This window comes from Xiphophorus couchianus, chromosome 20 (genome assembly GCF_001444195.1).
Source record: "Xiphophorus couchianus chromosome 20, X_couchianus-1.0, whole genome shotgun sequence".
NCBI classification, from domain to species: domain Eukaryota; kingdom Metazoa; phylum Chordata; class Actinopteri; order Cyprinodontiformes; family Poeciliidae; genus Xiphophorus; species Xiphophorus couchianus.
The window spans coordinates 20,185,600-20,198,919 of record NC_040247.1 but is presented as its reverse complement, the minus strand read 5'-3'; the positions used below and the strand labels follow the sequence as shown (position 1 = coordinate 20,198,919).

The 13,320-nt window shown below is 41.8% G+C and overlaps 1 protein-coding gene across 3 annotated transcripts in view; it reads left to right on the top strand.

Moving 5' to 3' along the window:
- The window catches only part of rassf5 (Ras association domain family member 5), a 34,639-nt gene that overhangs the window by 17,579 nt on the left and 3,740 nt on the right, over positions 1 to 13,320 (top strand). For 2 of the 3 annotated variants that reach the window (XM_028002499.1, XM_028002500.1), the window contains exons 2-3: positions 537 to 685; positions 12,601 to 12,717. In XM_028002499.1, coding sequence (XP_027858300.1) covers positions 537 to 685; positions 12,601 to 12,717 — 266 coding nt within the window. Of the gene's footprint in view, positions 1 to 536; positions 686 to 5,502; positions 6,465 to 12,600; positions 12,718 to 13,320 lie in introns of those variants that run through there. The other variant, XM_028002501.1, reaches the window with a different exon arrangement.

The window sequence follows — 13,320 nt, the reverse complement described above, 5'->3', positions numbered from 1 at the left end:
GAGAGTTGAAGATCGTATATCGGGGAAACTGCTCTATACTTAACCACTTAAAAGCTTTAAGAGTCAGTTCATTGCTGTAGTACATTAGAGTCATTTAACACAGCTCTACATTATATCTTATAAATTCATTATGAGTTTTTCAATGGACCTGCATCAGAAGAAACTTATAGGAGATATTCACTTACAAAATTGACTTCATATTTATTAAGTAATATTAATACTTATTTGGCTTTCTTTATTTTCTGTTTGCAAGAATCTGGGGTCAAACCCCTATTTGCACCTAAACACATTTTATCATTTAAGGCTTATGTCTCCCTAAGATGAGAATGCAGATTGTATGTGTGAGTCTGGCTTCAACCACTAGATGGAGCCATTTCCTTCTTATGAAAAATCAAGTTTTAATTCTGGCCTACTTTCCTCATCTTCCACTGCTGCTGGTGGCTCCCCTCTGGGGGAGCATTAATTATGTTATTTTATCAGTCCTGCCTGCTGATTGGTTGCTGCATGCACTGATGTGTGTTTTTCTGTCCCATCAGACTGCAGCTACACCTGTCACCTGGAGTGTGAGAGACAGGTCCAGCTCGACTGCAACCAGAGGGACAGAGAGACGGAAGATAGCCCAGGTCCCAAAGGCCGCTCTTCCCCCTGCTCCTCCACCTCCTCCTCCGCAGCTCCTCGGTGCAAGGTGAGATAATCTGGATTCGGTTGGAAGAGCAAGGTGAACATGACTCAGTTCTTTATAGTTAATAGGGTTGCCTTTGCGTCATCTTTCCATGCCTCCACTGTTACGTAAACGTCCTCCGATCCAACAATAGGCTATCCAGGATCACTTCAGGATTTATTTATGTGCTCAGATACCTTTTTCGCTCACAGAATGTTCCCAGAACCGGACGCTACATTAAATCAACGAATGCCTACAACATCCTCTGTTGCTGACTCTCCAGTTCCTCACTTTTTTTTTCTTATTTTAGCCTCCCCATCTCCTCTCTCCAGCAGCAGGGGTTCACTTTATCGAATCAGTTCTGGCCCATGATGGCCTCACTTCCTCTCTTCCTGTCAGAAGGAGGAAACCAATTAGGTTAATCACTGTTTCTCCCAAGAGACATCAGTCACGGCAAAGCTGCATTATCCCAACATGTTTTCTTTGATCACAGAATGACTTAAGTGTGAATGTTGGTCAACATTTCCATTTAATCTCAAATCATTTCTAAAAGTTAAGATTCAATTGTGTCAGATTAATCCTCAAATAATAAGCCATGAAAGGAGTTCTGTTTAATTATGCAAATCTGTTCTGTCTCCATTATGAGTTAATGTTATAATGGGCTGTAGGATCAGTGTTGGTGTAATCTGCATTTTGCTGGCAGAGATGAGCCTATTAAGATTACTACATTTTTAAGGGACTAGATAACACTGTTTAGGGTTCATACAGCTGAAAAGAAAACATCTAATTGGCTTTTAGAGTTTTCCAGGTTTCCATTAGTGTGGAAAAAAGAAAACCCAGAATGAAAGAGGGGTTGACTTTACAGACTTTTGTCTTTCTTTCATTTTCTAAATGACAAAATCCTAATAAATAGTGTTTTTTTTAGACAGATTTAGATTAATTTGACATATTTTACCTGGATCTGACAAATCTCACACTGATTTTTAACCCTTTACTCATCAGTATTTTACTTTAAATTTAAAATGGTCCATTTTACTGCCATGGCCTGAATTTATGACACCCCCAAGGAAAATGGGGGATTTTTTTTCTTTTGCATTATTTTGCAAAAGTATTGCATTGCTTTGCTATAGATTTTGGAAATTCACCCTGGTCTAATTTTCATATACTCACTGTGATAACAAATATCATTTGAAATGTGCACATATGTACACTTTTAAAGAGCCTCAGAAAAAAACAACGTTTTTATACGTTCTCAAGTCTTAAGAAAACAGCTTGAAAATTGATCCGTTTACTATGTGTTCATGTTTGTATGTGTAATGTCATTTGGTGGAGATGGGACTTTGGTCTAGCATAAACCATTCATTAATTGATGAGCGTTATAAACTTTATTGAGCTGATCTACGTTTGGCTGGATTCCAAGAAATCAGCAAAAGAGCCCTAAACCATGTCACATAAGTCAGAATCAGATCATTTTAGCATTATGCTGTTTCATTGTCAGACCACCTACTGATAACAGGACCTGACTACTATCAAGAAAATGAGAAATGATGCCGGGGTGGGCACGCAGAAAATCACTGAAGCACTGATTCAGGAGTAGAAATGTTTTAGAGATGTTAGTGTCTTTGTCGTGGAGAGAAGCAAAGCTGAGCAGACAAGACTGGAAAACGCAACAAGATTTGAACTCAATCTTGAAAACTAATGATCTCAATAATTTTAGACATTCTGTAATAAGTGTAGCATAATTTAGTCAGATTTGACAAACCCATAGTTTTTATGTAGTTGATTTGGTCCTCACGCCACGAAAAAACATTGAAGATGCTCCCTAAAGTAAATATTTATTTAATTTGAAATGTGTTTCAAAGAACCATTTTATAGGGGAAAATTTGGGTTTGACCAGTTCAAGTAGTTTGGATTTGAATCTGCAGACAATCAAATGGAGGTTAGATGAAATAGTTATTTGGTTCAGCAACTAAAGGAAGCTACAAAGCAGATGCAAACTTTACTAACATCACATGGCTAACTGTTATAAAAGGGTCATAACAGTTAGCCATTCTCATCGTCCTCACAAATCATTCGTAAACAATGTTCTTACTACCCTAAACACCATATATCAACTCAACAACTCAAAAACTGTTCAAATAGCAGCTCCCTAAATTGGTACAAGCTAACGAGCTAAAAGCTCTTACTGTCACGTCTAGGGCCCATATCACCAGCACACACTTCACCAGATAAAATCACATGCTGACAGCAAACTAATGATGCTTTGTGGCACACACAACCCTTTGACGAGATGCACTGTGACATTTTAACAACGGCCCAAGATCAATATCTGAAGAACATATGGGACAAAGGTGACATCGCACGTACTGAATGTTTCTAGAAATGAATAAAATCATGGAGACTGATCAGGGAAGCCAACAACAACACCAGAGGAGGTTTTTCATGAGATTATCAATGTCTGCAAATATAGCAATCACAATCGCATGCAAATTCTGCCCAAACTTGACGTATGCTTTTAGTGGCTGGGATGTTAAAACTTACAAAGAATTACGGGGACAATGTGATGAAGACAAATTAAGAAGAAGAACAGGAAAATAGTTTTTTTTATATAATTAAAATCTGTATCACATTATTAAACCATACTTTTGTGCAATTCCTTTTTTCTGATTTTGTGCAGCCCTTGTCTGGACTAAGGATCAGGGTGCAACTTTTTAGTTATTGTGCTGGATATAATGCTTGTTAACAGATGTGTGTTTCTCTTTAAGCTCCTCTGTCATTTATGGCAGTGCACACCTCCAGTACGCCCTTAAAATCTTGGTAGTTAAATTTTGGAAGCAAATGAACAACAAGCCCATCATAATAAGCTATGCCTAAAAGAAGCAAAACAAGTGCAATCTCTGTTTTGCACATATTTGTGAGACTGAGGTTTGTCTCTGTGCACACTGTGGTTTGGCGCAAAATATCGCAGCAGTGCTGCAGACCAGAGGAAAGACGAGCGTTTATTTCCTGCTGTCCCCCTTCTTTCATTTGCTCTGTTTTATCACTGTAGCTGTGTGTCTGGTTGCTTTTTTTTTCGCCAGCCTTTTGTTACTTTGTGTGTGTCTCAGCAAAAATTGATCCCTGTGCGCCCCGACGTGTCCAGATGCTGCTGTGGCTGCACTCACAATTCAAAGCACTGACCACATTTTATTGATCAGAGACGTGTGTGTGGGGGTGTGTGTGTGTGTGTGTAGTTTTTGCATCCCACTCCCCTTTCTTACTGTCTTCCCCTTTAGCATTTATAGAGGAACAAATCTGCATGTGGTTCCCTTTTGAGCAGAGCCAAAGCTTGCAGAGTAAAATGGTGAATCAGTTCTACCGTAACAGAAATCAGTTCTGCATTTGTGAAGATTCAAGAGCAGCTCACTGAAGCTCGTTCAGATGGAATCAATATCATGGTTGAAGGGGGAGGCTTCGGCTCTTTTCTGACATGGGAGGTCACTACCAGAGAGAAAGGGCAGATCGTGTATTCAGTGTAAGGTCAAAGGGGACTGGAGTTGCCCTTACTGGGTAAATTATCAATATTTTATTCCTCTTAGTCGACACAAACCCATCTCTTTAGCAGAAAATCAGCAGACGTAAGACAGAAGGATTGGGGATCTCTCAGCTTTTAAAGGGGCATTTCAATAAATTACAACGTAATTATGCCAAGTAATTTATTTAAACAAGAGGATCTTATGCAGGCTCTTATGTAGGTTAATTTCACAGAGAGCGACACAACTGAAGCATTTTTATCTGTTCTTTCAGGTGATTATGGCTTACAGCTAATAAAACCCAAAATTCTGTTTTGTAAATAATTGCAAAAAGACTATTTAAACTAGACAGTTATGGGTAAAGAAGCAAGAAGCTGGCTGTTGATAGTGTTATATCCAAATATATTAGAAAACTAAGTGGAAGGAAAACATGTTTTTATGTACTGTACAGTATTTGCAGTTGCGGCTACTTTTGAAATTCATCATTAAAGCGTGGCACTGAGGCGATCAGTCTGTCTCCTTGCTGAGGTTCTAAAGATGCCCAGATTGTTCTAATAGCCAATTCTGTCTGGAAAATTAAATAATCCCCATAAAACTTACCAACTTAGAGCTTTAAAATTCACTCAAGGAACAAAACTCAAGCAACTTGATTTCAAGATGAAATGATAAATTTACTTTCATCTAAACAGAAAAATCTGTAATCAGTGGTCTAGATCTTTTGCTCATTTGCCCAGGCTGCTTGTGCACCTTTTTTCTACCTCACTTTTTCCTTCCACTCAACTTTTCACAAACATACTTAGAGACAGCATTCTGTGAACAACTAACCTCAGTGGTAGTAGTTCCTCATTATTACCTAGACCGTGACATAACATTTCTCTATTAAAAATGAAGACTAACCCAATTGAACTGTCGGTTTTCTCTGTAGATAACGTGAGTTTCACTTTTCCTGTTGAACTACAGAAATAATTTAACTTTTTAATGACACTCTAGCCTACCGGGTCACACCTGGTTGGTGGTCTTGCCGGTTTCGAGTCAACTGTTAACACACAATGACCGAATTTCAGCAATCGAGCAGCCATCTTTCCCTGCCCTGCTGCTTCCTGTCTCCGCCGTTCGAACATACGGCGCATACAAGAGCAGCGAGGCTTCATAGCTCCAGCTCATCAACGTTTGTCTTTCTGTTTACTCATGTCTCTCCCTGTCCACCCCCCACCTCTCTGTTGCTTTCGTCGTATTCTGCTAGAGGAAGTGGCCGTGCTCTGCAGGGTGCAGTTGCCTGCAGGAAGAGAGACGGAGGGGGAGAGAGAGAAAGCGGAGGGAGAAGGGGGAGGGCGCTCTCCGCCTGATAACACGCTCAAACCACAGATGGTTGAGGGAGGTTGCGAGAGAACGAGGTAGGGAAACGATCGTAAAGAGAGGAGGATTGAGAAAGAGAGGCTCTTGTGTGGGAGGGATCAGTCCAAAGCGATGGAGAGAGGAGGAGAGCGTCTCGTCGTCTCCACAGAGATCTCTTTTGCTACTTCGGGAGTGGATGGGGATCACTGAGCTCCTTCTTTGCTCCGCAGCCAGAACTTGACCCCAGCTGCCGTTTGCCCTATTCGCCAGTGTGACGCAGAGCCCAGTCTGAAACAGGATGTGGTTTTGCATGCATGCCTTCATTAGTCTGCCGGCTTAGCAGGTGCCGTCAGGTGAGCGGGGTTAACTTGACACCAGGCTGTAAGCCGACTCTGAACCGGTGTGGACATGAAGGAGTCCCGGCCTGCTGCGTGAGAGAGCGTCAGCTGCCGACAGCCAGGTGATCTGCAGTCTGTTTGCGACAGCAGCACCAGAGCTTTCTCAAACGCAGGCTCGTGAGGAGGAAGTGACACGTCTGTGATCGCTCTTGTATTTCCTGGTCCCGTTCTCCTGCGGCGCTTCACGGTGCCGGATCCGAGCCGAGCTCAGCTGCTTCCAGCCCATCGCCAGCACCATTTGAACTGGATGCGCCAGCGGAGCGATTCTGACCTCTCCTGGGTGAGCGAGGGACAGTCGGATGCTTTCGGACTCTTGACTGCGGCTGAGAGTCCCTTCAGCCGCCACGTTCCGAGACGACCCGACGCTCTCTTCAAGCTGCCCGCCGCTCCAGTGTCCTGGAAGACCTCTCCATGACCGTCAGCACGGTGCTGACCCCCTCCATGACCAGCAGTAACAGCATGAGCAGCGGGTACTGCAGCCTGGACGACGAAAGCGAGGACTTCACTTTCTTCACCGCCAAGACCTCGTTCTTCCGCAAGCCCAAGCATGCACCGAAGGTACAGATCTGCACCATTTTCTCCGAGATGGATTAAGATGTTGTTAAAAGAGATGGAGGGGAGACTCTTTGATAGATAAGATCAACGGTTTGATTCAGTGTGTCTGGGAACAAAACAAACTGTCATTTATATGAAAAAAAAAATGCAGCCTGAAAGCAGAAGTCTGGAGAGGAAGTGGTGGTGTTGTTCAAGCAGGCCTCTAGGTGTGTGAGAGCGTACAGGAGGGGAGTTACTTTCACACATCTGCACTGTTTGTCTATGCTTTACCTTAAAAACCCATTTCAACTCCTTCCTCTGTCACCTGAGGCATTCAGAGTTGAAACTGAACTCCTGCTGCTGCTGCTTCTCCAGTCTCCTCAGCCCAGCCTGCCGGCAGACAAAATGTGTTTGCAGAGATGCTAATGATCTGAGCCAGCCGCCGTAATGGCTTCCTCTCCACTGCGAGTGGGAGAGGTTTCTGTAGAAACGCCGGCGATGCCCGTGCGTCGGGTTTGTGTCGTCGTTTGTGTGTGCAAGGTGCAGATCACTTTACCAGTACTTTGTGGTTGCCATGGCAACTCTCGGTTTTAGTTGCCTCCGTTTGCATGTTCTGAGAAATTTCACTCTGCTTTGCACTCGGTCTCTTCACACAGAGCTGCTTGATGGAGCAGCACCAGCAGCAGCGGCAGACATGCGGCGCTGCTCGCCCTCCAGAGTTCTGTCCGTGTTTGTGTGTGTAGGGGCAGGACGCCCGGCGGGTGATTGTCACTGAGGCACGGCGACATGGACGGCCGCATTAATGAGCGACTCCTCGGGCTGCCTCACGCTGACCTTGTCCTGGCCTCTCTTTGGTTGTCTGAAGGTTTATTCCCTGAATAATTCACCAGCTGCGCAGAGTTAGGGTTGCTGCCACGCTGACACAGACAAGGTGTCAGATCTGTCAGCGTGGAGATTTGTTAACACAGATCCACAGACAAATAGTGTGGCATTAATTGTAATAAAACTGAACTCCTAGGTGAGAGGATATGGAAGGGAACGACTGTACACATTCAATCAGGAACTGATTGAGTTCTGTTTTGTTTGTTTTTTACCTGTATTTGAATATGAAAAAGAGGGACAAACAGATCCAAGTGGCTTCCTGTGGATACCCACAGCATCCTTTTATTTTTAGGCGTAAATCGCTAAATTTGTGTCAGTGGGTTGTTTTTTTTTTTCCTTTTTTGGTTGCACCCGCACCGTCACATCCACGGAAATGTCAGATGCTCATCGCCGTCCTTTATGAATTATTTCCACAGCTCGTCGTTTTTCCTTCAGATCAGCCAGTCTGCATTTATGCATGTATGTGCCAGTGGGGGTGGGTGTGCAGCCGTTGAACGTGGGATACGCGCATGCAAATCGAGGGGCTATATCTCTGCAGCTTCGATGCATATTTGCATGAAAACTTTGGTGACATTCACACAGTTCACTGTAGTAACTGTAATGTTAATGTAGCTGAATTTGATCCAATATAATTTAACTAGAAAGTATCTGGTTACTTGATCCATTCAAAGTGTATGAATACGTACAGTTCCTTGCAAAACTTTTCACGTTCCTTTACAATTACATACCCTAAATATAGGACCCATTTGTATTCAGCCCCTTTTACTCTGATACCCCTGAATAAAACCTAGTGTCACCAAATAACCTTAAAGAGTCACCTAATTATTGAAGGCAATCTATGTGTAACTGAATCTGATTATAAATACATCTGTACTCTATAAGAAGTCTCTAAACCTGTCACAGCAAACAATTAATCAATTAATTGCGTGATAAATTAAAATGAGCTCAATAATTTCCATTTTGATTAATTTTTTTTACAAACACATCATAATCCATTATATTTATGCATTCTGTTGTGTGAGGTTTTTATTTCTACTTTATTTATTGGTTTTCGTTGTCAAGTTTTATTTTGGATATTTAAGATATCTCTTCCAGTTCCAGTGCAAAGTGTTCTTTACAAAATTAAAGTTTATTGGTCTTCGAGAGAGTAAACTTGAGTTTATTGTGCCATTATGAATATATTACTTGAAAATGGTCTCAAAACAACAACACCATTTAAAAATGCAGTATGTCATTGAAAATATTTAAGCATAATTATGTTTATTTCTTCTGAAGCGTATGTTAAATGGTGTTGAAGGGTTCATATTACAAAAAGTGAAATTCACCCATAATACTATATTTCAGTTTTTTAAGGATGTGAAGAAAAAGCATTTCTTTATTCAGTAATCAGTAGTATTATATGTAAAAACTATCAGATGAAATTTCACAACACAGCCAGTGTTCTCTGAAGGAATAGAAACATGATTTTGCATCTTCTAACACATTTACATACATACACACGCACGCACACACCCTCACATGTGAAAAGGTCTGAAAGCTGTGAAACTAAATCTGCATGTCTGAGTGTGTGTTCGTGCAGACGCTCTCTGCCGACACCCTACGTTCATTGTACACTAGCACATGCAATCTATTCTCACACGGAAACACAGATGGTGCGATTTGGCATTGACTATCACAGGTTAAGGAGCAGCTGGTCAGATTAAGGAAACATGGAGCATGCTGCAGCAGTGACATTTCAAGCAGTCCTGACCTCTCTTGTCTCATGTCAGCAGCACAAGACAGACCAACAATTACTCATTTCACCCTCAGGTTCTGCATGGCAAATATGAGTCTGCGTGCGTGTGCAGGGGTGAGGGTGTGTGTGTGTGTGGCTTACATGGCCGTCAATGACATCCTACACATTTGTTTTTATCCGACACCTGCCACACTAACACTGATGGATTAGATAACATGGCATCTGTCTGCTCTCTGTCACCTGCAGTGTTATTATCTTCACCAGACAGGTACTGAACATCCAGCTAGGCTGGGCTTTTCTAAACTTAGTAGGGAATCATCTGTGTCACCTGCTGTCATGGTTTGCTCTGAGTTGAAAGGGATGGAACATTTTCCAAATGCATACTCACTACTAAAGAAAAAACTGATTTCATAAACTGTTTGTGTTCTACAAGAGATTGAAAACACAAGCTGAAGCTATTTCACGTTTTGTCTCCACAAACTTAAAGTTTTTTATTTTTTAATTTTTTTAGATTATATGTGATACATGAACACAAAGTATTCCACAACATGATTCTGCCACCACCATGTTTCACCATGGTGATGGTGTGTTCTGGGTGATGTGCAGTACTGGTTTTCCACACAGTTCGAAACGGTAGACTTTAGTGCCGTCTGACCAGAACCCTTAATTGAATGTTTGCGTGTCACTTACAAGTTATTCCAGATCCAGGCGTTGACAGATGTTCACACCTGAGCTGTGGATCTCTGCAGCTCCTCCAGGGTTACCACGAACCTTTAACTCCTCAACTTAATAAGGTGACTCCCTCCAGGAGAAATCAGTTGCACTGAATTATTTTAGGGGTATCAGTTTAAAATGATTCCCACTTCGTATGGCCCACTTCTTAGATTTTTATTTACAAAAACGATCATCTTCACTACTATGAACTCCTTTGTGCTGATTTTAAAATCCCAGTAAAACGCACTGTACTTTACAGTGATAGTGTGATAAAATATGAAGAGGATTATACAAACTTTTTCAAGCAAAGGTAAAATCACAGAACACCCTGTCTCTGCATGTTATTCGGACAGAAAAGAACGTCCTGACAGAGGGAACACGAAGCCCTGACAACACATGACCTCCTAGTAGTTACTGTAGATGTAGTTGTTCATCTTTCTGACTCTGTGTGCTCTCGGTCAGCAGCTCCAAAGCGACCCGGGCCAACCGGGTAACTTTATGGGACTCCGAAGCTACACCCACTCCGTCCTGCTCCATTGTGCTCCCATCACTCTCACTGGTATGCAGAAAGGGAGGGCAGGGCACGGCCTCCGTTACATTTAGAAACTCTCATACAAACGCAGGAATTCCTGCAAGGCTCCTTTTACTCCGTTGCTTTCGACTGTGAGGAATTCTGGAAGGAGTCCGACTCCTACATACAATGACCCTCAGATTTTTGTCCCAACCCTGGAGCGCTCAGCGCTTGCTCAACATTTATACAGCTTTATTGTGTTTTTTTTTTTTTTTTGTATGCTTGAGAACAGGTCAGTAAACTCGATAGGTTATGGGTCTGTAAAGATACAGACAGAAGGTCAGAGTTGGAGCATCTCTACAGTATATCTCTTGTTTTACTGATTATTTGTTTAACAGTGTTACTACATGCACTGAGAAGTGTCTAATTGTAAAGTAGCTTGCAAATGTATTCATGCCTGCTTAATTTTTCCCCTTTTGTCATATAATAACAGCAAACTTTAATATATTCAATTTGGATATTTTACTGGGAAGTCAAGTGAAGTGAAAGGAAACATTGCACATGGGAGACAGAAATATAAGTCCAACAACCATTGCAAGATAGTTGAAGCTCAGTCAGGTTAGATGTAGAGCATCTGTAAAAAAATAAAATAAAAAAAGACAAATAAAAGTTTTGCTGCGAGTATTTAGCTCCATCAATTCTCTGACCTGCCTCCTGTCTCTTCTGAAGAAAAGCATTCCCACAACATGATGCTCCCATCACCACAGGTCACCATGGCGATGGTGTGTTTCACAAAACAGGAAAATGTGCAGCGTGCAACACCGTTGAATGTTGCAGTGACAAGGTGCCGTCCAATAAACAGATAAAATAGACTTTCAGTGTTTGCTGATTGCGGCTTCACTGCAGACCTGGAGGCCAGATTCTGAGTAATTTATGCAGAAAATTACAAAAATGAAATTCGTTATTTCTTTCCCAACAGAGTTTTATCATTGCTGTTTTTGGTTATGAAATTAATAACTAGCAAAACATCCTAATAGCGCTCTAAAGTAACACCAAATCCAGTCCCAGCATATAAATATTGCATGGTACATTTAACTGAGCCGAAAATTATTCATACACTGGGATGTTGTAGATGCGCTGATCTGACTTTTACTGTCTGATGCAGATTTATTTTTCTCTAAAAGGTCTGATCACCGGTCAAGAAAATGTTGTCTGATTTTATTAACTACCCAATATCCAAGCAGTTCTTTGCTGAAACTGCACAAACTCGTGTCAGCGTGGCGATAACTTTCAGCCACACAGAGCGCTTTACATGAAGTCCAAATATGTCTATTTCATGTCCCCAGAAAAAATATTCAAAAGATATGAAAAATGTGTGTGCTGCACAGAGTTTGCCATTTCACCAAGATGCGATTGAATATTTTTGAAACAAACTCAAGAATCGTCCTTAAACTTTATTCCTCACGATGCCGCGGGCTCCTCTTGGCCTCCTGTCCTCCAGGATTCATTGCAGCCTGTCTGTCTGTACTTCAGGCACAAACTCACCCTTCCTGCAGCCGTGACCCCGTCAGCCCTCGTTCTCCTCCTTCCCCACCCCCGACAATGTTTTCTCTCCCTCCCACTCTCTCCCACTGCCTCAGAAAATGCAAACGAACTGTAGAAGAGGGAGAGGGAAGTGGCGGGGAGGGGGAAGAAGAAGCTATTGTGAGATAGAGAGGATGGATCCCACTGTACTATAAATAACCTAGTCAAACTCTGTGTTGCTAAGGCTTGCTCAGCAGCCATTCTTTCATCATTTCTCACCCCTCACTCAGGGCCTCCCACTGTTTGACTCCCTCCATCCTTCTCCTCCTTTCATGTTTCTTCCCTCACTCCCTATCTCTCTGTCAGAGGCATGAATAAGAGCGGGGGGGCGTTCTTCTCGTGTCGACTGTGTTATTAGCTCCATTCACAATATTTCTTGACTCCAAATACAGCTGGAGTATTGAGTCATCTCACTGCTGAGGATGGATGACAAGCAAAAAACCCCAAAAAAACAAGCAGCTTTTCTATGTGGGGAAGAGCATGGAGACTCTTCTGTTTGGGCTTTTTAACTCCATTATCAACTATACATCAGTTTAATATTTTCTTCAAAGACTGAAAAAATAGAGGTTAAAATGTTTGTGCTCATTCAACTTTTCCAATCCTCAATGAGATTTTTATTTTTTTAATTTTTTTACTGGGAGAACTGTAACAGCGCCATCTGCTGTTAGGTTTATAGCCCGATTCAATCATGAGAGTCCTCCACTTACTTACTGATGTTTCCTTTCTCCTTCCAGCAAAGTGAAACAAAGGAGGAAGAGGAGAGAGGAGGCGCTGAGGAGCTGTCAGAGGAAGAAGTCCGGGCCAAGATAGAGTCGTACAACGCTCAGGTGTCTGAAAATGGCATGAATCTGGTGAGTTCTGGAAACCATCAAATCCAATTATAGATAAATGTTCTGACCAGAAAAAAAGTACATTTGTTGCTTCCTAGTGGTAAAGGAATGCAGACGGATGAGTTAGAAAAACATAAAAGAGTATATACTGTCAACTAATAAGGTTGATTAGAATTGTTACGTTGTGCTGTTTAGCAGCACATTTGTACTATTTGATGTAAATACTGGAGGAAAGCAGTTTATTTTTTGTGAGGGAAATGAATAATATTATGAAAATTGGTAGTATTTTGTGAAGTCAAGTGAAAATCAAATAAAACTGTGCACAATTTTAAAACTTTATGGAAGCGCCTTTCGATTCAGTATCAGCCCTCAGGAGTCAGCTTAGTAATATTTGCCAAGTCTGCCTGGCAGACATTCTCCAAATTTGTCAGATTAGGAGAACGACTCTTGTTGTCAGCTCTCATCTAAGGTCTCCACCGACTTTTTTAGTTCTGAACTTTGACTAGCCCATTCCAAAACTTTTCTTTTCTTCCCATTAAGTCTTTCATGTGTTGGAATGAGTGCTGCTGGTGCAATGTAGCAGAAGTCTGAACAGTCTGAAAAGATTTGGATTCACTGGATCAT